Source organism: Poecilia reticulata, chromosome 7, assembly GCF_904066995.2.
Source record: "Poecilia reticulata chromosome 7, P_reticulata-male-v2, whole genome shotgun sequence".
Lineage (NCBI taxonomy): Eukaryota > Metazoa > Chordata > Actinopteri > Cyprinodontiformes > Poeciliidae > Poecilia > Poecilia reticulata.
The window spans coordinates 14,804,928-14,832,641 of NC_088836.1; the positions used below are offsets into that span (position 1 = coordinate 14,804,928).

Sequence of the window (27,714 nt, forward strand, 5' to 3'; positions counted from 1 at the left end):
GCCTGAAAAAGTTTGAGAAACAGTGCTGTGGATGCTAAAAGCTGGTAGAGAGGTACCACTAAAGCCTTGAAACCGCAATTGAATGGTGCAAAATATTCTGCAAAATGTTTACTGAGAAACATTTTGCAGAATGTTAACACTTAAAAAAAATGTATTTGTAAAACAAACAAAACATGCATCAGCAGTCTTCCTCAACTCAATGAATCCCAACCTTGTGTTTGTACATAGGATCCCAGTAACATATTTTAAAGCTTGCGGTAAATAACTTAAAAATATTCAGGAAATTTGGACATTTTTCCAAAGCATGGTGTATATTATTTACCTTCCTTAACCAAGAAACATTACTTTGAAGGATAATTATATATATATTTTAGTGAAGGAACTTGAAGAGTGCTGTGTTTGAGTCTTTGAATGCAGAAGTATTTGATCACAATAAACCACATTTCTCTTTCTTGATCATCTGACGCCTCCTGCTCCTGCTGCCAAGCTAACCCTTCGCCGCTGCTATCCCTGCACATCACCAAGGCAACAGCTGATTTCCAAGTCAGGATTTGAGAGTAGGTGAGAACTTCTTGTAATTGAGTTAATCTCTGGCCCATCACTGCAGTCAGACTCCGCACCGAGTCTTGTTGATGTTGTCGTGAGTCTGCGAGTGTCATCTCTGTTTCAAGGTGTATGTTTACACCCAAATTCTCCCGTTGTGACCCCGGTGACCTTCAGAAGTGACAGGTTGGTGGCACTTTTATTGAGTGTGGTAGCCGGGAACAAAGGTCGTGCTGTCTGAAGTGTTGCTGCGCTCTGCAGGAGGCGCCCTGCACCACTCGACATGAAGGCTGTGGCTGTGACCGATGGGGAGCAGCACAGGAGAGGGTATGAAAAATAAACGGATCAGGAAATAGACAAGGAGCTCTGAGGGAATATGGACCAGCAGCCACTCAGTAAACACCTGAAAACAGTGAAGAAACTATAGGATATAATATAAATGTTGCTTATTGTCCCGATTCAGGTGTATCAACAACAAGTTACGGAAAGAAATTACAAAAAGAGACCAAGGGAAAGCTTACAATATAGGAAAAATAATACTATATAATTATTAAAAATAAGAAATTCAGATTTCAACAATCTTAAACTGATTGTGGATGTTTAAAAAATTTACTATATGGTAGAAAGCAGCAAGAAATTGAGAATAAATTAAGAACTAATAATAATATTTATGATAATTATGATAGGTAAATCATAAAAACATAAGGATAGCTAATCTTGACATTTCTATGAGGAAGTTGCACTTGAAAGCTTTCGGCTGATCCAAAGTGCTGCAGCAAGCGCAACGTTTAATGAAGCTGGACAAAAAAACCTTTGTGTTTAAGACACTTATAATGAACCTCCACCTTTTTGTGATTTAGTATTTGTGGATTCACCTGATTGCTATTTTTTTCTGTGGAACATAACTCTGAATTATTTGTGGAAAATGGGCTCATTCGGGAATTAATTTAGCAAATTTAAAATATCCTAACTGACTTGAAATTGTATCGGTTACGAAATAAGTCTCGACGTTGACATCCAGAGTTGATTCTAAAAGACACATTTTGTTTTGATTTTTTTTTTGTGTGATGATTATGAAAAATACTGGAGATGACAGTTTCATATACGTAAAAACGAAAACGTGACCCACAAAGATTTAGTGACTGAAAACTTGGAGCAAACGGAGAAAATTGTCAGATTGTTGCCTGCTTTCCCTTCATGACTGAAAAACTTGACTTTCAGACCCTGCTCAGCTAATGTCTGAGTTTCTTTTGTCTTTCACATATCCAGTTTTGACATTTTAATCAAAGTTTTTTAAAAAAATATCATTTTCAATATGAGAACTTAACAAAAAATAAGCAAAAAATAATAAAAAGGTGCAGAAGTCTGCAGGGAAACTATCAAAAAGCCTCAGAAATAATGTACTAGAAATAAAATACTTGAAGTCATGTTTATAGAAATAATGTTGGTAAAAGTTTGACCCCGCATCCGACCTTTTTCTAAATGTCTCTTTGAATTTATCGTTTTAATAACCTAACTGAACTCCTGGAAGTTATGGATCTAAACATAACAACAAGCGCAACACATGAGTTAAAATAATTTCTGCTGTCTTTAATGAGTTCTGCAGATGGAGAATACACACAAGGAATAACAGTCTTTTCAGTTCAGGTACAAAAAAGAGATGCACAAAGGAAAATGAACACATCCATCTCTTTGGTGTGATACGGAGGACAAACTGCAGTTAAAAAGTAAATAAACTGTCCACCTTCCACCAGCTCAGCAAGCTGCTGCTTCTTCTTTGGAAGAGACAGATGTTTGGCAGGAAGAGAGTTGAAAGCATTTTATCAGACTGGTCAGGGCAGTTTTGCTGATGTTGTTAAACGCTGGTGTTGAAAATCAAGGCATTTATATGATCTTGTAAAGAAAAGACAACAGTTTAATAAGTGCTGATAATAAATTAACACACACAAAGTGAGGAACGCAGAAGACGGTGCCGCTGAGTCGTCTTTTGTAATGTTCAATGTTGCTCTGTGGCTGTGACTCAGCAAATTTAATTCTTTTCTTTTTTTCAAAAAATGAACATTTTAAAACAGAACAAAAACATGTCTGCAACAAAGTCAAACAGCAAGGAAATTAAGAGTGTTATATGTTCCCCCTGACAAAAAGACATTTATTTATTTATTTTTTTGGTTTGGCTGTTTGCCTTGTGTTCAGAGTCTTGTGATCGCGCCAACTCTCCCGTACGAGACGAGTCCAAAATAGACGAAAACAGCACAAAAGGTGCCTTTTCTTTAGAGATTAGCAAATCTGTCGTCTTCTTTTGTCGTTTGTTCAAATCACTACAAGTGTGACTTGAACAAACCGTCTGGCTTTCCGCCTGGGAACAGGGAAAGTGCCTCCAGTGTCTTCCATTTGTTGCTAAACGAGGCCAAAGGCAAAGCTTTCCATGTGTGCCAGCGTTGTCACACCTCTGTGCTGTGTGTGTAGCCACAATAAGCCTGGTTGCTTATTGCACAAACACGGGAGTGCTCACACCGCTCTGGTGTTTACCTGTAAACAGCGCAGACATCACTGGGTGTAATGAGCGCCACGTTTCGTTCCTGCAGCTTTTCTAACATGGCAAGGGCTGCTGTTTTCCGACGGAGCCCAAAACCCCTTCTGCACCGCGCGCCGCTGCTGATAAACAAACTAAACCATCCACAATGTTTGTCTTTGAGTGGAAGGGGCTGAAATCACGAGTCTCCCATTTTGGTGAGGAGGTGATAATCACAAGACTAAGAACAGATAAACATGATAATAACATTCTGGAAAATGGCTAAAAATACACTGTCAGCCTGTTTATTATAAATACCAGCCGCAGCAAAAGCTGCGAAACAATCCTGTTCAACACAATAAAAGTTACGTTGCTTCAACGCATCGTTTTTCTTTAAAGCCTTTGGAATATTGTAGCCTTTATTTCCTTGGTGGTTTGAAGTGAAAACAGAAAATAAGCGCATGGTGAAAACAGATGATTCAATGCAATAACATAAAATCTTTAGTAAAAGTAGAAAATGTCTTTCTTCAAGCCGGCAGTTTGTGAAGCACTTTTTTCTGTACGTTTTAGTGGTTATTTTTCTTAATTAGTTTAAATCCACGACTTTTGACTTTTGACTTTTGAATTGCGGTTCTTGGGCTGCATTTAGCGATACCTTTTCTTTTTTTACTATAATTTGCAAAGTAAGAACTCCATTTACTCCATTTACACCCAAAGTCAAAAATTTGGTCTAAGTATGACTGAACCACGTTAGAAATCAAATTAAAAACCAGTTGGATTTGCTAACTAATGTGCTTAGTTGGCCTACTTAGCTAACTACAGTTAGCAACACAAGCTAATGACAATGTTTTTTCTCTACATTTTGTGCAACAAGTTCTTGAAAAGGGGTTATTCAGCACTGTTTCTTTTACTGCGTGTATCGCAATAAATTCAGATCAGAAACTTCCTGTTTTCTCTCTTACAATTATGATTCATAAGAACCTCTTTGTTGACTTTTTCTTCAAACTGAAAAAATTAAATGTCTTTGTAAAAACGGAGCTTTTAAGCCTCTTCCTTCAGTGAAGCTGATGGATTTCTATTTCCACATCCAGTGTGTTGATGGTATGGCGATACTTTAAAAACAGTATTACTTACCAAGGTGATACTTATAAAAAACAACAACTTGAAAACCACCAGTTTAGAAGATTTATCAATATTTATGTCTGAATCAATTGGGATTAATTGGAAAAGAGGTTTTTGTTTGTTCTGAAATCAAAACATTTAAATAAAAAAATAAAAAACAATATGCAAATCCACCTTTTTTGACATGAAAAACAGTGCTTCACTTTGTGCATTAGCCCAAGATCACTTTGTTTTTATGAAAAGTGCTGATAGATGTTGAACATGCAATAAATAAATACATTTGTGGAGAATATTAAAGAAGTCATTCAGCACTTAAAACTACTCTATCCCTGATTTACGCTCTTGCATTGTCTCAGAGCCTCTTCATGTTTATATAAAGTTCGTCACGTCACTTGAACTGTAACCAAAACATCAAGTGTTATGTGACGCGAAGCAAAAACAGCATGACACCATATGACTCCCAAAAACATGTAACGGGGCAGCCAGCGATGCGCAAAACTGGAATTCTTCAAGGGTTCGTCTGGTTCTGACCCAAAGCCCGACTCTAGAACACATTTTGCAGTGTGCTTGATCTGTCACTTGGAAAAAAAAATGTTGCAGCATGAATAAGAAACACTATGAATAAAACTGAACATGTTCATTGGGTTATTAGATGGTGGAAGAAACAGTACATGAGGCAGTTATATCTCTGGCACAGTTTTGCAGCAGTTCTCTGACACACAAAGCTCATTGTTCAGCTGTTGCTGCTGTATGAACTCTGCAGTTTCCTCAAGAATCTGCCCTGGGATGGGGAAGTCAGCTGGCGTGTTCTGCTCAACAGCTGATTCTTGAGGACCTTCAGTTCCTGCCTCCTCCGGGCTCGCTCTGCTGTGAGAGTTGCAGGGCTCCAGATTGCATCCAGTGCCCTGGAGGAACTGTAAAAAGTTCTCCTCAATGGAGGCTTCGCGGCTCGGCAGCTGCTCCCCCTCGACCGGCCCGGCCCGCTTGAAGATGCAAGCCAGGTGGCGGCCCAGCTCCTCTCGGATCTGACGGTTCAGGCAGCCGTAGAAAAAGGGGTTGGAGGTGAAGCAGAAATAGCCAATCCATGTGACCACGCCCTCCAGTTGGGTCAGCGAGGCCGGCGCGGTGGAAATGACAGCCGAGTAGAGGTGGAAGGAGAAATATGGCAGCCAGCAGCAGAAGAACTGACCGCCGACTGCCACCAAAACTGCTGCGGCCTTCCCTCCGTTGAAGGTCCTTTGAGGAGTTGTACGCGCTCCGGTGCCGCCAAGGCTTGCCGCCATGGTGGAGTGGCTGCTGACAGAGTCAGAGCGTTGCCTCGACGTGTCCACCCAGGTGGGGTTGGGACCACGGTGCATGGATGCCACTCGGGCCACCTTAAACATATTGCAGTAGACCACCAAAATGATCAGCATGGGGCACAGAAAATAGATTACAGTAAAGAAAACCATGAAAACTAGACGTGTGGACCTGCCTCCTGTCCAGTGGAGGGAGCAGTGTCTCTGACTGGGAACGAGGACTTCAGGAGTCCCCACAGTCGGGGAACCCTGAAACAGATATCCTAGCAGGGGCAGCATGGACATGACGAGAGCTTTAATCCAGATCCCAACTAGCACCGCTACCACCACCCCAACCGTCATCTTCACCTCGTGACGCATGGGGTAGACGATGTAGTAGTACCGCTCCACGTTGATGGCACAGATGGTGAGGATGGCGGCACTCACTAGACACACACTCAAGCAGAGGTAGCTTCGACACAGGGCCTCGTCCTCCAGGATCCGGTCTGACAGCATCCCCAGCGGCATCACCAGCACCGCCGCCAGCAGGTCCACCAGACAGAGGTGGAACACAAAGGCAAACTTCCTCAGCTGCGGCGTTTTAGTGATGACGATCATCACAGCCAAGTTCCCCACCACTGCCAGGATGTCCATGACGAGCATAGCGCACAGCCCCAAGGTCTGATTCAGATCTATCCCATTATCGGTACTTCCAATTTGTCTGGTTATGTTGGAGACATTTGGCCAAAAAGAGTTTAGGAATGTGGAGGCGGCGGACGCGTTGTTCCAGGAGGGTCGTGGTCTGATGGTATGCTCCATGAGAAGATGGAATGAAGAGGAGGGAGTTTGCTGAATTTCACGGGTCCATCACCCATCCTCCTCTGTCAAAGGGGGAATCTGAGAAGTTCAGCCTTTGATGTTGGTCATAGTAACTAGAGGGGGATTTGAGTTTGGAGGTTGGCAGACGATGATTTGAGTCTTCACCTTGACGTAGATGGTCTTGGAAATGAAGGAGTCCTCTCTTGACTATTCCTCTCATCAAAGACCTGAAAGAAAAAGAGTCACAAAGTCATTTACTTCTTCACATGGACTTTAGAGACTTGAAATGAATCTGTCTTTTGGGGAGTGTGATTCAATGAATGATGCCAGACACTAAAACTTGTTGTGTATCATGTTTGTACGATGTGCAATATTATGCACAAATCCTTCTAGCATCAAACTCCAACCTGTCCATTCTTATTTAACATTCATTGCAGAAGTGCAAAAACATTGATAAGATGTTGTAGAGTTAATCATTTTGAAGCTTTAAGTTGTGCAAAATCGTTTTTTTTCTCCTCTAAATGCATTGCCCTGTGTTGGCCCAAACCTTTTCTGTCTCTTGAAAGTTATTCATCTCGATGCCGGCTGCACTTATTTACAGCCGAGGCCATAATTTATTGGATATTTTGACATCTGCAACCTCAGATGTGTGTTTTCAGGGCAGCAAACCCCCAGGGAGAAGCTAAAAGCAAAGGGTTGAACCATATGTCCGCATTAAGAGAGCGGAGAAGAAATTACGGACGTGCAAATAAACTGCAAAGCTCAGCATTGCGGAGCTCCCTGCTGTCTTAAGTGATGTGAGGAGGAGATCGATGAGCGCTTTTCATATCGCAAAAATCCTGACATGTCTTCCTGCCATTAGGAAAATTCCAGAAAACTTCACAGACAATTCTCTTATGAAATCAAACAGGCCTCATGCGTATGGTGGTGGGTCACCCTCAGCAGCCTGTGTCAGTGTTTGCCAGTCGAGTAGGCAGTGTTTACTGTCACAACCTCACCTGGACGCAACCCCACACAGTGTTAAAGCTCAGGAATGAGCATTGACGCTTTGGTACATTTCCATATGCTGCTCACCTGCAGGTGCAAGTTTTCCACTTCATAGGTGTCACAGGCCTCGTCCCCTGCAGGGCTACTCATCTTTTCCTACCCACATATACACACAACAGGCACGGCCATCACCTGACAGGTGAGGGCGTAAGACAGTGGGTGGTCTTTTCTTAACAGGTCAAGGGGATCAAGTCACTTATTTAAACTTCCTGTGATGGAGCGGAGACTGTGGATTGTTACCTTAAAGTGGGCGGGAGCTGAGGTACACCGAGGTCTTGGAAAGTTGCACGTTGAAAACCACTTAAATGTTTCATCTTATCATTGCTGTAGCTTAAAGAGATGTTAGCAAAAATCCCAAAGTGAATGCAGTTTTATTGGATTGTACGGACCATATTGTGACACATGGCTGACTCTCCACCACCTGGTGCTTTAACTAGCTGAAAAAAAGGCCTCTGTGCTTTTTTTCCTAGGTGACAACAAAGACAAATTGGGTTGTTCTGGTAAATTACCAAATGAAAAAAAGAAAGTCCTGGGGTGGAAACTAAAGGAGCTCCACTACAAAACCCAACTACAAAAGTGACTGCAGTCTGACTACCACAGCAGAAAGCTTAACTAGTTAACCCTCTAATATAAGCTTTCTGTAGTCCCAGTGTTACTCCATGAAAAGGAGAATGGCGGAGTTTTATTAGTTTTATTTATTTTGTTAATCATTTTAAATCTTGAGCATTTTACTAAAGACCATGAAAATCTAAGACTGCTCCATTCATGCTACATAAAAGCCAAACATTATCATCACTTTGTTGTGCAGAGAAGCAGTCTAGTTTATAAAAAGGTCTCATTGAGCTAAGTGTCATCTGAAAAGCACAGGGATCTTTGAAAGATCCATTTTATGAGACACAAACCACACAAACAGAACTATTTATTGTGGGAAGGGAACATTTAGCGCACTTTAGCACAGTTAATGCAATCAAATCAACAACAGCAGTGCAATCTAAGTTCAAACTTGGACTCACACGCTGGAAAAAAAATTCATACAAAGCTACAATCCAAGGCTGTGCTGAGTCCCTCAGACTGCTGACTTGGAAACATATGACCCTATCATATGCGCATGACACTGTTTGCTGCAAGCAGAAAAAAGTAGGCTGTTGTTCAACCGAGCCTCTCGCTTCACGTCTCTCTGACTTTCCTGCAGCGATGCACGAGCAGCAGTAGTGACACGGTGTGGAAAACGAGGTGTTTGCGTCTGTAGTTTGTTGTTTTACATGAAGAAGCAGAGATGTGGTGGAACATCATCCTGCCTCATGAGTCATTCGTTCTACCTTCAACCCACCTTCTCGCTTCGCTGAGGGGGGCAGATGTGGCTGGAGATATGTGTGTGTGTGTGTGTGCATGTATGCGTGTGTGCGTGTGTGTGTGTGTGTGTGTGTGTGATGAATAGTCAGTGACATACCTGAGTCTGCAGAGGGCTGCTTCCTCCTGTGAAGGTTCCCAGTGTGCTGAGGCACTGCTGACCTGTTTCGCTTTCTCACCCACACACACAGCAAACACTGATACACACCACGTCACAGGGAGGGAGGGAAGGAGCGAAGAGGAAGAGGAGGGGGAGGATGAGAGTCCTGAGTCTCCTCCTCACCTGGGCCGTTTCAATTTGCCATGCCTCAGACCGGTCGCATGCTTTTATGTCATTCAGTCACACACACACACCCTCACACACCTCCAGCCTCTCAGTTTTATCTTTGCCTCTCTCTGAACATCAAGGTGGTCCAGAGGCAAGAACAGGAGCAGGAATTAATGATGCCCAAATGGGTGGACATGCTCCCCCACCTCACACACTTTCACACACACACACACAGACTCTTGGTGTCGTCCAGAGCGACTGCAGAGCTGTGCAGGCAGCGGTGGGCAGGCAGGTTCCCCCGTTCTCCACTGGGTCTTAGTGCCTCTTCACACAGAAAGACATTTCCCTGCTTTTCACTCCTTCTGGTCACCATACCACAGATCAGTCCAGATCACCGTTACCCTGAGGAACCGTGTTTATTTTTAAGTTTTTTTTACATTCGTCACCAATTGATATGAGGAGATATCTTAATTTCCAAGAGTTTCTGCAATTTTCCAGTGATGGTTGTATATATCCGGGTGGCAAAGCCACAGAAAAAAACCTGGTCCCCTGTTAAACCTCCAGTCATATTCAGTAAATCAGAATATTTATGAAAAGCTCATTTATCTCAGTAACTCAATTTACTAAATACGATACGTGATACAGATTAATTACACAAAGATTTATATTTTCAAGCCCGATTTTCAGTTACCCATGAGGATAATTTTCCTCTTCCAGGTAATGAAATTACCGTATTAGAAATTATAATGTTACTCCAGAATAATAAATAAACATTTTAATACCGAGACGTGGGGTTGATACAATGAAATGAAAATGTGGCAGAATCCATCCATTTTCTTACACCCTTGTCCTTCAGTGGGGTCGGGAGGGTTGCTGGTGCCTATCTCCAGCTAGCGTACCGGGCGAGAGGCGGGTTCACCATGGACAGGTCGTCAGTCTGTCGCAGGGCAACACAGAGACACACAGGACACACAACCATGCACACACACACTCACACCTAGGGGCAATTTGGAGAGGCCAATTAACCTGACAGTCATGCTTTTGGACTGTGGGAGGAAACTGGAGTACCCGGAGAAAACCCACCATGCACAGGGAGAACAATCAAACTCCATGCAGAAAGACCGGGGCCGGGAATCGAACCCAGAACCTTCTTGCTGCAAAGCAACAGCTCTACCAACTACTCCACTGTGCAGCCCTGGCAGAATCCTGGACTTGTTTTTTTTTTGTTGTTGTTGCTCTTAACATCTTAATCAGTTTTTCAAATTGTGTTTAGCAAATGTTTGTTTCTGCCTCCATTGATTTTATGTAGATTATTCTTGTCTAGTTGTTTTTTATTTATTTACGGTCAGTTCTCACTTCGCTTAGACATTTTTTATATTTAGTTTAAATTCTCTTTGTTAAATTATTTGTTTCCCTCCTAATTTATGTTTTTTGAGTCATTCAATACACACCAGGAAAATACTACTTTGAATGACTAAAAAAATAAAAACATACAAAATGAAGATAATAGAAGTCAGAGAACAGCCTGATCTGACTGAGATGTTGTGGCGTGACCTCACACAGGCAGTTCATGCTTAATGGCCATCTAGTGTGGCTCAATAAAAGAAACTGTGCAAAGAAGATCTTGACAAAATTATTCAGCGGTGACGTGAAGGAATCAGTTATTCCAAATGCTGACTTTTACTTTTTCACATTTGGATTTTTTTTTCTTAATAAATTAAAAATGAAAATTAAAGCTATGTTTTATAAAGTGGCACTATGTCTCTGGAAAATATATAATGCCATCTCTTTAAAATAAATTTCAATTTTACTTTGGTAGCATAACCTCACACTGAGGGTTTTAAAGAAAAGCAGAATTACCAGTGTGTTAATCAGACTTTTTACTCTGGATGACTTTGTCTGACCTTATTGATGCTTAGCACCATTTAAATTGTATAAATATGCAGAATCAGAAAATCTCTAAGAAGTATGTAGTGTACATCTGTCATGACGACCATAAATAAAGGATTTATGATGGTCTGTTTTCAGCACTTTTTTGCGTAGATTTATTATGCAAAATGGTTGTGTCTGTCATCTCCTTTCATCAATTTATGTTACTGTATTTTGCTGTAAGGCTGTGAAATGAGGATTAAGATGGATGGGATTTTCTGTCACGCCTTCTCTTCACGCTGCATGCTTCCTGATGGATTGATTCCTCTCTTGACACGGAGCTCCATAAACCCAGATGAGTTCACGAGTCATCACTTTTTTTTCTCTAATAAATCAATTGGTCATTTAAAAGCATATTAATTTATTGATCCAATTACCACCTTGTTTGTCTCCTGAAGGTTACGTGGTAAGGGCCTGCTAAAAAACTAGCCTGGGATTTCGATAGAAAGAAAAACAGAATAAGGTTTTGTATGCTCACTGAGTTTAGCTTCTCAATGTTAGAAGAAAATTAAGTGCTTAAGTCGATTTTAACAAATGACAAGTTTGTTGTATGTTAATCTGAGGTATTTTCAAGCTGGGAAGTGAGCACAGCGGCCTCTTTGTGTGAGTTGATGTGTGCGTGCGCATCCTGTGACCGCGCTCGTGTCCGAGGTGTTGAATCATGACGGAAATAGCAGATCCTTGGTCATGCCAGCAGCACCAATCACAAGGGAGGGAAACACAATGGTCTCCATAGCAACACCAACTTTAGCTTCCCTGTGTGCCCCTTGCTCCCCACCGCAGCAGGGACCTCGGGGCAAACGGCCTCACTACCCAGCATGCATCAGCAGCCACTTGAAGAGGCGTTCATTGTGTCTTCTGACTGTGTTGTGTCTGTGTTTGTCCCGCTCCCTGTGCTTAACTAAACACAGGTGGGCTGATTAAAGTTCAATTACTGCTACTGATCTCATGTGACTGCACCGCCACCGGCTCAGATGCTACCAGTAGGGGGAGCTCTCACATTTAACAAGTCATATCTGGAAAGCCATGCAAATGTTTTATCATCGCCGCAGCACAGAAGCAAAGATTTGATTCTTTCTTGTAGAGCAGACATTTCATTGGCTATCACCTGTCTCAATGCATGCTTAGCCATGTCACCGTCATTCAAGTTTTACAGATGTTATTATTTCTATTCGGCCTTTCATGATGCTGGAAAATAAGGTGAATTCCTGGATTTTGAGATGCAAAAGGAGAAATAAGAAAGATGTGGTTCCTTTAGTCTCTATCTGAGTGTATTTAGGCCAGCTTATGACTTGGCTTACGTCACACACTAAATTGTTCTGCAAAGTCCATTTGCATCAGTTTAAACAAAGCTGGGTGACTTTAGAAAGGTTTCATTTTCTCCCTTGAGTGAAAACCAAGCCTGAATGTTCATTTATTTTAAAACTAAACCAGTGGGAATGACAAATTATTTGAAATGGTATTTATTTAAAGACCTTTCTCTGAGTATATTTGCATTCTTTCTTCATGTTGAATCCTAAGAACCAGAAATCCCATCCTAGTAAATGAGGGAGGTTGCACACATGAAAATGTTACATTTTCAGAACAACTCTATGCATCATGCTGTTTTTCCACGTTATCACATTTCAACCACATACTTCAAAGTATGTCATTGTGATTTCATGTGACAGACCAACACAAATAGCTCACATTCAAAAGGTAGACAGAAAACAATACACAACTTTTAAATTGTTAAATCCAAATCTGAAAAGGCTTCAGGAAGAACATTTTTGAATTAGGTGCAGGCATTAATTATTTTTTTTTCCAAAAAAAAAAAAATATATATATATATATTTTTTTTTTTCAATTTTTATTTATTTGTAAAAAATGTTTTACAAATAAACATTTCTCCTATCAACTCTGACCTGATTTGCTGTTCCTCCTCTGGAAAGAGTCAAGATTTGTAAACTGATTTTCCCACCTGAGCTGGGATTACTGCAGCACCTCCAGAGTTGCTTCTCTGACTAAAGCTTTCCTTGGTACGTCTTTACCATGCTCTTATCATCTGTGGGATGTTCCAACACAGGGTTATTGTTTATGAACCCAGCCCTGCATTAAGATTTCCCACAGCTTTATGCCTGACCTTTCTGCTCTGACCCTCGGTTCCCATGACGTTGTTTGTTCGCTGATGTTCTCTCGCTGTATTTACACTGAGATGAGATCGACCCTATTTACAAGTAATGTGATATATGCAGGCTTCTGGTTACACTGGACTCTTTTCAAGAAAATCATTGTAAAGGAGGCTGACTGTTAATGTGTTCCACGCTTTACTTGAAAAATATTTAGAAAAAAATCCACCTTGTGTATAAAATCCCAACGTGGTGAAAAGTTCAAATTAAACTATGAACACAGCAGCAGGGATCGAATGTTTTTAGGTTGTCCTTTACGTCTCACCATTTGTTTCAATTTTAGAATCGGCAGAAAACCCCACCCCAACGTATTGCCATCAGTCTTTAAAGCATTCTTCAAAAATTGCTTCATTTGTTTGGTGGAATAGTAGCAGATACAGCAGGGGAAAAAGCAGAGAAAGTTGTTTGATGAATTTCCTAAACAGATAGTCCGGATACAACGCGAAAGCTTGCTGGGAGCTCTTGGACAACCTGTTCTGCGTAAACAGCCAGGAAATATGCTGTCCAGCAACAGTAGCGGGCTTGTGCTGCTTCATTTCCCAGAGTCAGGCGCTGTTGTCCAAATAGACACAATTAGCACTCTCTGCTGAGTCCAGGTTGGCGCTGACATCCTGCGCGCTCTGAGTCACTGATGAGTACCAATGTCCAACACCGCCGTCTGCCCAGGGAGGCGGAATAACACAGCGGGAAAAAAGTTTACTGTAAAAAACCACAAAGATTATATTTAATTTTTAATTGACGCTTTATTGTTGCAGTAGTTTGAGATTTGCCATGTTTCTTTATTTTATTAATTAAACAATTGAGGACACTATATTTAGTAATCACTTCTTCAACTCCTGTGCCGAATGTCTGTGACTCTCTGACGATCACAGTCAGTGATGTGCCACAACATCACTGATTCATCTGTTAATTTATAATAATAAAAAAAAAACATGAATTACATACAAAACAAAAGTTTTCATCTTAAGAAGTAAAGTATCTTTAGATGTGATGATGTCCTTGAAGAGAACAATTTCATTATTGATGGCATTTTTGTGGGGGAGCAGAGAGAGGAGTGGTTTTTGATTGAGTCATAAGAGGCCTTCAGGTGATTTTTGCTTAACTCTAAACACAACATTCCTGAGTTTAAAGGAATCATTGCTTGGAATTGCACAGAGAAAGATACAGCACAAAACATTAAATGGTGAAAAAACATTTACAATCCTCTTATCTCTAATATCTCATCTTCAACATTTTTGACACAAAACATTTTCAGTGAAGTAATCCAGCAGAAAAGGAGTAAGACTTTTTTTTTTTTTTTGCAACTTCCAAATCAAAAATGCAGGGAGGGAGAAAAAAATGTAAAAAAAAAAATCCCGTAAGCGGTTTTATGTTTCTTGGAGAAGATAATCCGTAATCCCATGGCACTGGAGGTCTGAAGATCAGAGAATAGTGCAACTATCGGTGACACTGTTCTGGCCGAATCAGCTGATTTGCACTAGTTTCAAAACTAATGTCACAGTTTCAATCAGACAGTAAAGAAAATTGGTCAAAATCAGTAGATTTAGTTCATATGACCAATAACTAAATTGGCTGATGAGGTAGTTTTTTAGAAACCTGTCTGAGCCGACAGATTGCAGACAGGCAAGCAGCCTGATGAAGATAGTGGCTGCATTATCTGATGAAGATAATGCAGCCACTATCTTCATCAGAAACAAGATTGCCACCAGCACATCACATCTTTTCAGTCACTGCAACTTCTAGGTGCACTCTTTCCCGTCCATGTTCACAATGCGATGTCTGAATTCAAATTGTCAGTGAATCAAAAGCTGAAAATACTTCAACATCATGATCGAGTCCAGACTTTGCAGATTTGACCTGCACGTGTTGGAGAGGGCTCTGCTTGGAACATTGGTAGTTTACTGATTCAAAAAGTCTATAAGAAATAAATAAATCTACTGAATGGAGCTTTATTTTGCTGATTTAAAAAAAATGAAAACTCCAGGGTAGTTTATTGGTTTTGGTCACTTGTGGAAAGACAGTGTCTTATATAATATTTTTTAACTGTCTTGTACCTCTACATTTTTTTTTGTTTTTTTGTTTTCTTTTAATTTTTTTGTTTCTTTTCCCCAATAGGAATTCAGACATTTGACATCTAAGTAGATGTGACAGTACATGCTTAGGTTAAAAAGTCTTTGCTAAATATTTTGACTGCAGTGTGACTTACCTTAGCTCATATTTATATTTAAACAAAATGGGTAAATCTGTAAATTATTTTTATTTTCCTTTAAAGGCACTCTAATCTGCTACAGACCTATCCTTAGCAATCTTGTTTTATGCAACATTTTTGAAAAAATTTTTTGTTGCTAATTAGTTGTTTGAGCTTGTACACCGTAATCAACGACTTCCAGTCAGGTTACATTAGCACAGAAAAACCTCTCTTCATTCTCTCGCAGCCTGGCTTTGTTTCTATATTTATCGCATTAAAGGTCAGAGCTGCATTTAAAACAGTCAATGAAAATATAAAAAAATACTTTTGAAGACATATTTGAACATAGGTATTTGAACAGTGGTTGAGATCATGTATATTACTTCATCTTGTCTATATTGTAGAGTTTCAATCATTTAAAAAGTAAAACATCAAATAAATTACTCCTGTATAGCCCCCCCCCTACCCCAAGTGTCCTGTTTTGGCATTTTGGGAACACCATAAGCAGAAGATGGATGCCTCCTTGTATAACTTTGCTACCTGGAGTTGCAAAGTTGAAGCCTTTTGAAATCTACAACAGAGGTGATGCATCAGTGAACCACAATAACTGTAGCCTCTGGCCAAAGTGGCACATGAAGGGATGCGGTGCACCAATCCAGCTCCACTGCTGCATCTTCAAGAGCATGCTAATCCCAGAACCTGGAAACGGCCAGATATCTGTACATGACCCGATTGCTAAACCGCCTGGCATTGATTCGTTTTTGTATCCCCAAGTTTGTTCGTCAAAGTTTCGCCTCGTTTGCTCGAGACTCCAGTTTCCATGTCACATCACGCAAGATCTGTACTGGTTTAATTAATGTCTCCTGGTTACATTTGGCTTCTCCACAATCATAATTCACAATTAGATTGCAGTAAACAAGGCTTGAGTGAATAACATTTTTTTTTTTGTTGCTAAACACAAATCTTCATTTCAATTTGTCTGTAGTAACACGATTCCCCTGCTTGTCGTTTTTATTTTAGACAAAAACAAAATAAATGACTGTTGAAAGTGACGTGAAGCAAACTGTTAAATACAGTTAGTTCAGAAGCGACTAATCCGCTACGCAGTTATTGATGAAATAAAGAGTCGTGTGTTGAGTGTAAATACCACACTCCCACTCTTCACAATTCATTCTCTCTGCCTTGACAGCTGGTGAAAAAACTATTACTAACTGTGCAAATCGACAATAGGTGATAGAAATGATCATGGAAATCCATATTCATGAGAACATCCCAAATACCAGAGGTCCGCAAAAGACAAGACAGTGACTTGACACATTTCAGTAGAGTTTGGCAGAGTTTGTCTCCGAGGATCTATTAATGGGCCGGGACTCGATGTGCTGCTCCTGAAAACCATCTCTCACGACTGACTGCAGTCAGAAACAGCGCAGTTTAGTTTGGTCCCTCATTTTATTTTTTTTCCCCCCTTTCTCTGCAGCCTTGCCACGTGTATTCAGTCCCCCCCCCATCTGAGCCAACCAGAGCTGTGTCCTGCAGGCTGGATGTGCAGAGGAGCAGGAGGAGGAGAAGCAGAAGGAGGGGGGAGATGAGATTGTGAGATCCAAGCAGATGCTGCATGGTTAATAATGCAGGCCAGCTGTCAGCATTTAGATAGGGTGACAAAGTGAAAATCAGCCGAGCAGCTTTCAATCTGGGCACACACAGGCCTGGTGATACAACAGAAGCACAGGAAGATTTCACTGCAGGAGCCTATAGGCGGATTTATGCGTTTTAACTTAAAACACGGTCAGGGATCAGTCTTAGTTTTCACCCACAAGCTGGTGCAAAAATAAAGCAGGAATTCCAACATGCATTGCCTTTTTGGATCACAAAACTGGCTTAATCATCCATCCATCATAAAGTGAAAGTGAATGCTAATATTCATTTGACTGTCATCTGAGGACATTCAGCATTTCCTCACAGTGCTAGGCAACAAAATGCATTATAAATGAGCAAACAATATTCAGCTCACCTGTTTTCTATTCATGTCTGCACTATGGTAAATCTGAAAGAAAAACAACACCTTTCATACATCATGACAAAAACCTATCACCACATTGAAGATATTGTTTTTTAGACAATTAAATGTTACTACGCCTGCTGTCTTCTTGGTTTTTATTGCTTTTTGTCGGTGTGATTTATTCCATTGTTCTTTTTCTCACATAAAGTTTAGTTTGATTTAGTCGTGTAGTTAAAGCAACACTACAGGAACTTTAACAATTTCATAACTAATGTTTTTAATTTATCCGTTATGTCCCTCTGTGACTCTGTCTCTGCTCTATTGAATATTTGGAGAGTAAAATAAGGGGATTAACTCAAAGCCTTTCAAATGAGATTCCAGCTCTGTAAGAGATTAGAAAACAATAATGCTGTAATGCAGCATTAATGGTGGGGAAGAAAAATATTGTGTGTTTAAGTTCATCAGGGGTCAGTCATTTTCACTGAAGAAAAGCACAAATGTGAATAAAAATCTCCCAGTGGTAACTCAAATATCTTTGTTTTGATTCAAGCGACAGATGGAAAAGAGTTACTTTTAGGAGTTACTTTTGGTTTTATTAACCTGGTGTCACATTCACGCAGTGCAACTCCTCACACAAGCCTCCTGTCGTCGGTCCTTCATGCTGTGCTGTCGCTGTGCAAACAGTAGGAGAAAGGAGTAAGCTAAACTTGCAGCTGCTTTAGGCCTCCAAACCAGCAGGGGGTCCTCAAGAGTGCTGGAATCGTCAATTAAAATGGTTAAAAATGATTTAACAATTTTGAACTCTTCAAAAAAATGTTGTCACCATCCTCCAGTGACTCGGGTACAGCAGTTTCATTGATTTATACGTCATAAGATGTTAACAGTGGGATACAAGCAGCACATATTTCAGTGCATTCAGTTAATATTAGCGTCTTTCCCAGTGGCACATTGACACGTGGGGCAAGGAACCAAACCTGCAGGTTTCTGAGAGCGACCACTCAACCCAAAGAGCCACAATCGCCCCAAACACGGTCAGATTCAAACATGAATACTGACATGGAGTCACAGCGTAAAGGTACTTAAATCAAAATCTGTTTGGGGCTCATACATCTCAGATCAACTACTTTTTAGGATTAATAACAGCAGCAAAAAGAGACACAGTCTCATAAAAAAACCCTGAAATTCAATGCAAGCTTGTTCAATTATAGACCAATAGACCGCTGGTTAAAAACAGTTGTGTTTAATTAACACAGCAATGCTCCCTCTTGTGATGGTTTGGTTTTGCTGTCTGGGATGACTGGACTCTGGGAAGTCAGTGACACAGAACAAATATAACACTGAATATCTTGGTGGAGATTGGAGGGGCTTCCAGACAGTGAGGTTGGATAAAATAAAACTTAAACAACAGAATTGTGAATGTCTAGATTATTCTGCAGCTTTCATGAGACAAAGTGAACAAAAATATCAAAATGGTGGAACTTACAGAGGTGGTGTTTGTTAATGGGTCAAAACCCTAAAATATTAATTTGGTTGTTTACACAGTGGAAGTATGTAATTTGAAACTATCACTGATACGTTTAAAAACGATGACTGGAATGTAATACTGTGAGTATTTTTTCAATCTAAAATGCTTATTATTTTCTCTCCTCAGAGAGAGAATAATAAAAAGGTGCCAAAACATACTACTATCCAAGAAGATTTGAGGATAAAGACAAAAAAAAAAAAAAAACTAGCTTAAAACTGCCAGGTTTTCACATGACTATGTTTTCTCCTCACTATTAGTAAACGCCCAATGAGTTTTACTCATTACAAATCATTTTTGTCAAAATGCTGCTGTACACATTATTGTTGAGGCTTGCTGCATCAGTAGTACTGCTGAAATTTCACTTCTGATATTTCTGGACTTTTTTGCTCCCTCATCATTCATTCCCGATGGCTCCAGCAGCCATTATGTAATAACGCCACAGCCAAGTCGTAGCTTAAATCGGGGTCAGGGTTGCTGCTGCTTCTGCGGCTGCTGCAAAAACAGCTTTTGGGTTCGCTTCCCTGCGGTGCCTACGGCCCACATGCTGACAAGACAGAGGCAAGTGAGTGGAGTGATTAAAACAGGGGAAAGCCTAAAACCTGTTTTTGAAATCCTCTTACGAAGTCGTCACAGTGCTGTTATGCATGAAGCCTTTCGCCTTATGCGATGAGTGCTGTTGTTTTTTTTTTTTTCGTCTTTTTTTTGGCTGGCTTTGTGAAGGTCAGAGTTCAGAGGAAACAGGGAGACCTCAGGAGACCTCTGACCTCTTGTCAGAAATCACAAAGGAGTGACTGACTGACTGCTTTAAGCATGATGTTTAATTTTAGAAGTATCTGAGGGTCCATTGTTTGAAGAAGTGTTCACCGAGTTGCTCTGACACACACGCACACACATGCACACACACACACACACACACACACACACACACACACACACACACGCGCACACACACACCCACACACACACACACACGCACACGCACGCACACACACACACACACACACACACACACACACGCACACACGCACACACACACACACGCACCCCCCCCCACACACACACACGCTTGTAAAAATAGAGATTTGCCTCGGCCTCCTTCACCTCTGATGACAAGGAATATCCTCATGTGTCCCTCTTTATCTACAGCCGGGATCTGGTTGAAGAATGTCATGCAGTAAACACCCCCAATCTAATGATGCAACTGGACACTTGTCCTTTAAAGCCAAAGGACATTTTGTTCAACTCTCCCACTTCTCTACTTTCAGACCAGCTGCTCTCCCTCACTGTTTCTTTAAGGACCAACAAATCACAGTCTTCCATTCCACCAGTCGTCTATGATTATATTCATGTTGTAGTGGATATTTTATTTTATATGAAGGGCAGGTAAGTTAATTTGTTCAGGCTGTTCAACTCTGTAGAAGTACCGTCCTTTAAAAGAAAAACTATTAAGTAAGCTCATTATAAAGTAATGTTTCCATATTTAGCAAAGCGAGGTTTCTGGGCGGGGGAAAGCCATTTCTATTCCTTCAGAAAAACTTTCCTGCTTCCTTTCAGTTTTAATTATTTCAAGAACTGATCTCCAGCTTTGTGATCTCCTTCTGGACTATTTATTATTCTGCAAAAAAGAAAAAGAAAGAGAGAAATTCAGGATTGTTTGCCCTCATTGCGCTCTAATACGCAGACTCAATTTTCTGTCTGCCCTGGAGCTCAATCATTGCCGTTTGACTGGAGAGCTGCAGAGACAGCCTCTTCACCGAGGCTTGATGTGCTTCTAGTGGCCACAGACGCAGCCGCTGCAGAGCGAAACGTGAAGGGCGGAAGGAAAAAAAAGCCAAGTACTCAGCAAACAGGCCTCGGGTCAGTACTTCAGCTGGTCCTCTCCGGCTTGATGGACTTTTAACAAACATAACAGACATTTTCTCGTTCAGGATGAGTTTCTAAAGCACAACAGCAAAGCAGAAGAAAAACATACAAGGTTTTCAAAACTTTTTACAAACAAAAATCTGAACAGTCTTTTGTGCTTTCATATTTATGCCAGTTTTCTTTGATACCACCAAATAAAATCCACTGAAAGAAACTGCCTCCCCTAGTTAGCCGATATAATCCACCTTGTGGTTAATTTAAGCTCAGTGACCACCTGAACCTACAGAGTAGTAGCAAAAGAGCCTTTGGTAACTCTGGAGGAGCTGCAGACATCCACTGCTCAGATGGGAAAATCTGTAGCACAGATTTGGCCCTCCGTGGAAAAAGTGACGAGAAGAAATCCTGTTTAAAGTTTTCCACAAGCTCCACAGGGAACTCAGCACAGATGTGGAAGAATAGCGCCCCTTCTGGGCTTTTTGGGAATCACTTCTGTGATACTAACTTGGTACTTTTCAGATTCAGTTGAAGAAGCATCTCATTTAAAATGTTCTTCACTGGAGTTGTCTGATATGATGTGTGTACACTCAAAGAAAAAAAAAAAGCACAGTCAGCTGCATGTAAATAATTATGTTAGTGCAATAATTTCTGTCAACATGAGGTCAGTTTTTTTATTTCATTTGGTTTGATCTGAACTCATATCTCATATCTCATAATTGGCCCAACTGGAGAACAGAAGCCAAGCCAATCGAAATAGGGTGTGATATAAAATCTTAATAATTAATAAAATCTTAATCTTAATAATAATAATAATAATAATAATAATAATAATAATAATAATATATATTTTAATATAATTAATTTACCTAACTTGAGAATTATACTGTTAACTTAGAGGGATAAAATTAGGCAAAAGTTTGGATGAAACAGACAAAAACAACATAAAAACCTCAAAATGTTGGTAGAAATTGAAATTTAATGACCTTCAGAAATTTTTTATAAATATTAACCTGAACAAAGCTGGATTAAAGAGAAGTCACTTTTTGGCAGCAGAATATAAACAAATGGGATAAACCAAGTTAAATCACATCCTATTTTAGCAACTACAATTTCTAAGTGGCAGAATGTATTTCACTTTTTTTTCCCCAACACAAGAAGCAAAATGATGAAGCTCTGAGTCAGAGACTATTTAAAGACACATCCCTGCCTTCCCCTGGGACCTTCGTCCTATTGGCCAAGAACAGGGGCAAGCCTGATGCAGGAAAGACTGGAGGTTATTCTGTTTTCCCGTTTACTTCATTAGCTAGGAATTATCTCTCTCCACTGAGGCCAGCCGACATGCATCAACAGTTTTATCATCACCCTCAGGATGGAATTAACAGGTATTAAAAACACGGCCTGGGAAGAGTCTCATCCTGCCGTATCTGCCTGCCTGAGTATAAACAAAACAAGACTATGGCTTTACTGTGCGGATAAGCGCAGATTTAATATTATTGTATTTGTAATGAGTCACGTCAGTTTTAGCTGACAGAATGATAATTACGATAGCGTAGCTGCAGTGGTGATCGCTTTAATTAGAGAGGGAAAACAACGAGTGGCCTGCTTCCTGATTATATCCATTGTCGGTGACACCTGCAGCCTTTCTTGTGGTTTAGAGTCGGGGTCTCTGCCATCAGAGGCTAAAATTTGTCTGGTTGCTAAGCAGTGGGAGGACAAGACTTGCGAAGATTACAGACAGCTTCTTTCTTTTCTTGAAAGCATACGCCGTCCGTCGTGGCGTTTTTCCTGAGATACGATTGTCGGGGTGACCTCTCGTCATCCTCGCACGTGTCATCAAACACAACACTGAACGTGTGGCCATGGAAACCAGGAGCAGCTCAGACAGCTAAACAAAGATTACTGTGTTTTATTATCACTGAGACAATTACCACATCTACTTGTCCCTGATTTTTTTCAAAGCAGTAAAAAAAAAAAAAGAAAAAGTGGTTATATAAAATGAAAGAGTGACATTTGAGCGAGACATGCACTTCTTTGCAAAAAATACTCATACAGCTTGAACTTTTTAACATTTTGTCACAATACAACCACAAACAGAAAAGTCCTTTACTTTATTGAGAGTTTATGTGGAAAAACCAACAGCAATTATTTGAAAATTGGGATAAAAATCTACTCCCTCCCCCGGTCCCCACAAAAAAAAAAAAGCTGGTGTTCAGATTAAATTAAATATTGAAGATTGTTATAAATATGTTCCTGTCAGGGGATATGATCATTAGTCACAGTAATGATGTGTAGATGAGCATGAGAGGAGAATATCAATAACGTGTACCGTACGCGTCAAGGACAGATCACAGAGGTTCACTGTTGCCTTAAGGGAACATATAAACGTGTCCACAATCGCACATAGTTGCTTCATTGTTAGCAAGTCTTAACAATATGACTCCATTGGCAAAAATGAATTGCTCAACCAAAAATTAATGTTCATTCACCCTCAGTTTCAAAATAGTGTTAGAAAAGTATTTCAAGTAGCTTTGTTTTCAGTTTTTTTTTTCCCACATTGCTTTTTCCCACATAAAGCTTTATTTAAACATCTTAGCAATGTGACAGGGCAAAAAAGGAGTTTGTGTCTGTGGGCAACATGGCAACCATAGTGGATTAAGTTACATCTCTTATTGCATATCAGTCTGATACAATCTGTTTGGCTCCCTCCACATGAGCTTATAGACAGGATGTGGGGGTTGTTTACTATCATATCACCATACAAGCCGTCCATAATTTGTATTGGGTTGTGAGGCATAAAAGTGCACACTTATCATTTTTGAAGTCTGAGGTTACAAATTTTCAAATTGCAGTCCATATTATATGTGAGGATAATTAGGTTAATGTAACATAATAAAAGTTGCTAAAGTGTTTCTTTCCAGACTCACCTACAGTGTTGCCATCATATTACAACACAGGTCTTGTTTTTTTTTGCATTCAAATGTATGCGTTAAACTCAAGACATTAAACTGTGTTTTAAGCAAGGACATCTAGTGATGGCAGTTCTCTGATAATATCTGGGCTCAAGATGTGTTTATTTCCTGAAGTCGAACATGCGGACATGAAGAAACTGGATGGTAGCAGGTAGCTGAAGGAACTGGAAAAGACAAGGCCACCCGGGTTTGCCACAGAGCCAAGCCAGTCGACTAAAGGCCGCGAGCAGTTGCCAGGCAACACTGTCCCTATCGCTGCAGGAAGTGAAGTCGAACAGAACATTAATCACTTTCAGCTCCATCTCACCAGCGTCACAGCACTAGAGACACACGTACACACACACGCACACGCACACACACACGCACACACGCACACACACACACACACACATACACACACACACCCCCACACACACAGACACACACACACACACACACACACGGTCAAACAGAGGTTTCACTCTGGGTTCAGACTCTCTGCTTTCTTTACAGGGTTTTCATTTCACGTGTTTACATGTGTGGAAGTAAGAGAGTAAATGCATAAAACTGTGCACACAGTCTAAACCCTGCCTGATTTTTTTTCTTTCTTTCTGGAAACAAGTCAAACTCGTTTCAGCAGACTCGTCTTTCACACCTATATTGTTTATCAAGCCCAGAACATTATTAAAGCAACAGGTAGAACATAAAGACAATCAGAACTTCAAACATGTATGTTTCATAAGCTGGAGTAAGGTGAAGGAAAAAGACTTGGATGATGTTTACATTCTCAGTAAAGTCAGAAAAACAGAACACACCACAGCAGGTGTAAAGTCCTTCCACTGGTCAGAGAACAGACATTAAAATACTTCTGTTACTTTATAAACCACTGAATTGCTTAACACCAAAATACATCAGTGCTGCTGTTGTATCAACCTTCCAGGCCGCTCAGGTCTTTTGGTTCTGGTCTACTCCGCAACACAAGAACCAGAACCAAACATGGAAAAGCAGCATTCAGTTTTTATGCTCCTCTAATCTGGAACAAACTTCCAGAAACCTGCAAAACATCCGAAACACTAAACTTCTTTAAATTATGGCTGAAAACTCGCCTGCCCAGAGTTACCTTTGATTGATAATAACTGGAAGATTAATTCTAATCTTCATTCAATATTAGATAACAATTAGATCTTAATAATGGTCAGGGTGCTGTGGTGGTGCAGGGGCAAAGTACAACCCATGTATTGAGGCCTTTGTCCTCATGTCGGTGGTCGCAGGTTTGATTCCCGGTCTGGCGACATTTGCTGCATGTCTTCCCCCTTCTTTCATAACCCTCTTTCCTGTCAAACTACTTTCTAATAAAGGCCACTAGAGCAAACGAAACCTTAAAAAAAAAGATCTTAATTATGGTAATATTTGTTGATTGTTTTCTGTTTCCAGTATTGGTTACTGTGTCATGCTTTTACTATGTAAAGCACTTTGACAAGACGTTTTGCTGAAATGTGTTATACAAATAAACTCAGCTTTATATGTAAGAGAAGGAGAAAACATTTGAAGAAAAAGTGCCAACCAATACATTTTATTCTCTGATTTAATCTAACGGCGTGCAAAAGCAAAGGAAGCATAAAGATTAGATTAGGAAAAAAGAAGGAATCTAAGACGCATCTGTGTATTGAGGATGTCCTGTTCAAGATTATTTAGTTCCATGTAACAACTCAAGACATTTAATGGCTATTGGTTACATCAAGTCCCAATCTGATACCACAAATCTCTACCATCAGTTTTTCTTAACAGCAAACGGTATCATACAGTTTCTGCATTTCAGTCTTAACACGCTGCTCCAACGCAGGATTTATCAGCGAAGAATCTTCACTATAATGTTGTGGCAATACTTCACTTAAAAACAACATAGCTTTATCATTTATTTCTGAACAGTTTGCCAGAGCTGTAAGCTAACATTAGACGGCTTCCTCTTGGTTTTGGTAAGACTTGTCAGTAATTCGCTCGTATCTTTTCAACATTCGGCAAATATCTAGTTTGTTCTTAAAGTAAAGAGCTAAAATCAGTTCCTGACATGTTAACGTAACATTGGGTGAAGGGTTAACTTAATTTTTTACTGTTTTGGATCATTTTTTTTCACAAAACAGGTGGAAATTACTCAAAAGAGTAGCAAAGATTCAAGGATACGCCCAAAATACTTACAATCAAATAAAAATATTCCCCCTGATCCATATATTCTGATGTATATAGTGTTTTGCATTATTTGATCATATCGCATACTGCAGTCAGATCATTATTCATTTCTTTAAAATGATCTCCTGTCCTTTTTTTTTTGTCACGTCCGTCCCATTGTTTGAGATAATACAGCCCTGAGTGGGAGGCCGCAGCAGCTTTCTGGCAGCACACCTGCCGCCGCAGCTTTGCCAGAGATATGAATTACAGCAGCAGGTCTGTGAATCGAGGAAACTTCCCAAAAGAAAAAAAAAGTATTTCCTAAAGCAGTTTGTGGGTGGATTCACTTGAATAAAAGAACTGACAAGGTGTTTCCCCTGCACAGTTGGCACAGACTTCATCAAAAACATAAACAATGTGAGCGCAGAGTGTAATAATAGCCAGAGCCGAGTAACAGACTGGAGGCCGTCTGCAATCCCGAGGCTGTCAGCCACAAAAGAGAGCCCTGATGGCAGGATTAACAATGTTCCCTTTAAGTATTCCAGGATTTGTTTTACACTTGGATGTCCCTTCTGCTTCGGGCCCTTCGAAGACTACGATATAAATACGACCAAGCTGCCTGCGTGCAGAGTTAAGACACCTGGCAATACCTTAATCACAGCTGAATCACGCAGATTACTCACTGCAGACCAAAATAATTATTTAATTTACATAGTCTGCTGTAGTGTCTGAGAACCTACGTATATGGAGACAAAATAAAAATAGTAGCACTACTCAGAACACTTAGTCGCTGTCGAGACATTCAGCCGTCAGATGGCTATAGGAATGATATGTGGGGAGGAGGAGGGGAGAATGTGACAGTTTTGTTTCACATTCTGCCACATGTGAGTGAAATCTGTGTCTTACTTTATGAGAGAGGAAAATCTGTACAGCAGACATGAAGGGGGAGTGAAAAGTGACCAGATTCAACACTGCTAACCAAGATGTTTCTGGAAAAATCAATCAAACTCACCTTAAGTTCAGTTTGTCACCAGAAAAACGCGTCACAGTTTCGCTACTGCCTTCCCTATTTAACTGAGATAAATGTAACCTTTACAAAAACAGACATTGTTCTGCTTGAACATTTTCATTATTTTTTATCTCGCAGCCACAAAATGTATTTCATTTAGATTTGATGTCAAACGATAGCACTAAGTGGTTCACAACTGTTCAGTGGGTAATACAAAGCTCATAATATGTTTAACAAGTGAAAATCTGAACAGTGTATTGTCGTATTCAGAACCCTTGAAGTAAATACTTTATTGAATTACGTCTGTTGCTGCAGTTGCAGTCAGAGATCTTTTGAGCTGCTATCTTCGTGCGTACATTTTCCCCAAATCTTCATTGCAAAATATTTCAGCTTTGGTCACGCTGGACAGAGAGTGTCTGAGAAGGCCTGATCTTCACATGAATATCCTTTTACCAAAATATTTTATTGTATGTTTGGGGGGTCATTGTCCAGCTGAAACACAACAATCCAGTCTTTTTCACAAACCCTCCAGCTCCACTCATCTTCGTAATAACTCAGACCAACTTCATTGTAACCCACATCATAATGCTGCCTGCATTATGTTTCATGGGGCTTGTTTAGGATGATTATGTGAAGTGTTAGTTTTCCACCACAGATTTAATTTTGCATGAAGGCTATAAGGTTACATTTGGGTCTCATCTGACTGGAGCTTCTCCATCCACATGTTTGCTTTGTCCCCTGCATCTTTTTGCACGTCTTTTTATATATATTGACACAGGTAGACTCTATTTAGGGATACCAGAGGGGCGTGAATAAAAACCTCACAGTAGATAAGTGAATTATTATCCTTCCACTTCACGATTATGGACTACTTGTACTGAATTATTATTTAAAATCCCAGTAAACACATTCAAGTCTGATTATTGTTATATGCCTATATAAAGCCTATTTTGAGAGGATTTTTAAAGTGCTTCCTTCTGAATC

The 27,714-nt window shown here is 40.2% G+C and overlaps 1 protein-coding gene across 1 annotated transcript; it reads right to left on the reverse strand.

The window, feature by feature from the left end:
* Positions 1 to 2,112: 2,112 nt before the first annotated feature.
* gpr61 (G protein-coupled receptor 61) lies at positions 2,113 to 9,228 on the reverse strand. The gene is made up of 2 exons (XM_008413295.3): positions 8,771 to 9,228; positions 2,113 to 6,500 (listed from the first exon to the last, which is right to left on the reverse strand). Exon 2 carries the CDS (start codon positions 6,271 to 6,273, stop codon positions 4,858 to 4,860), a length of 1,416 nt encoding a protein of 471 aa, XP_008411517.1. The 5' UTR covers positions 6,274 to 6,500; positions 8,771 to 9,228; the 3' UTR covers positions 2,113 to 4,857.
* Positions 9,229 to 27,714: the final 18,486 nt, after the last annotated feature.

Coding starts and splice junctions, on each gene's coding strand:
- gpr61 (XM_008413295.3), bottom strand. CDS start 6,273: ATGGAGCATACCATCAGACCACGACCCTCCTGGAACAACGCGTCCGCC.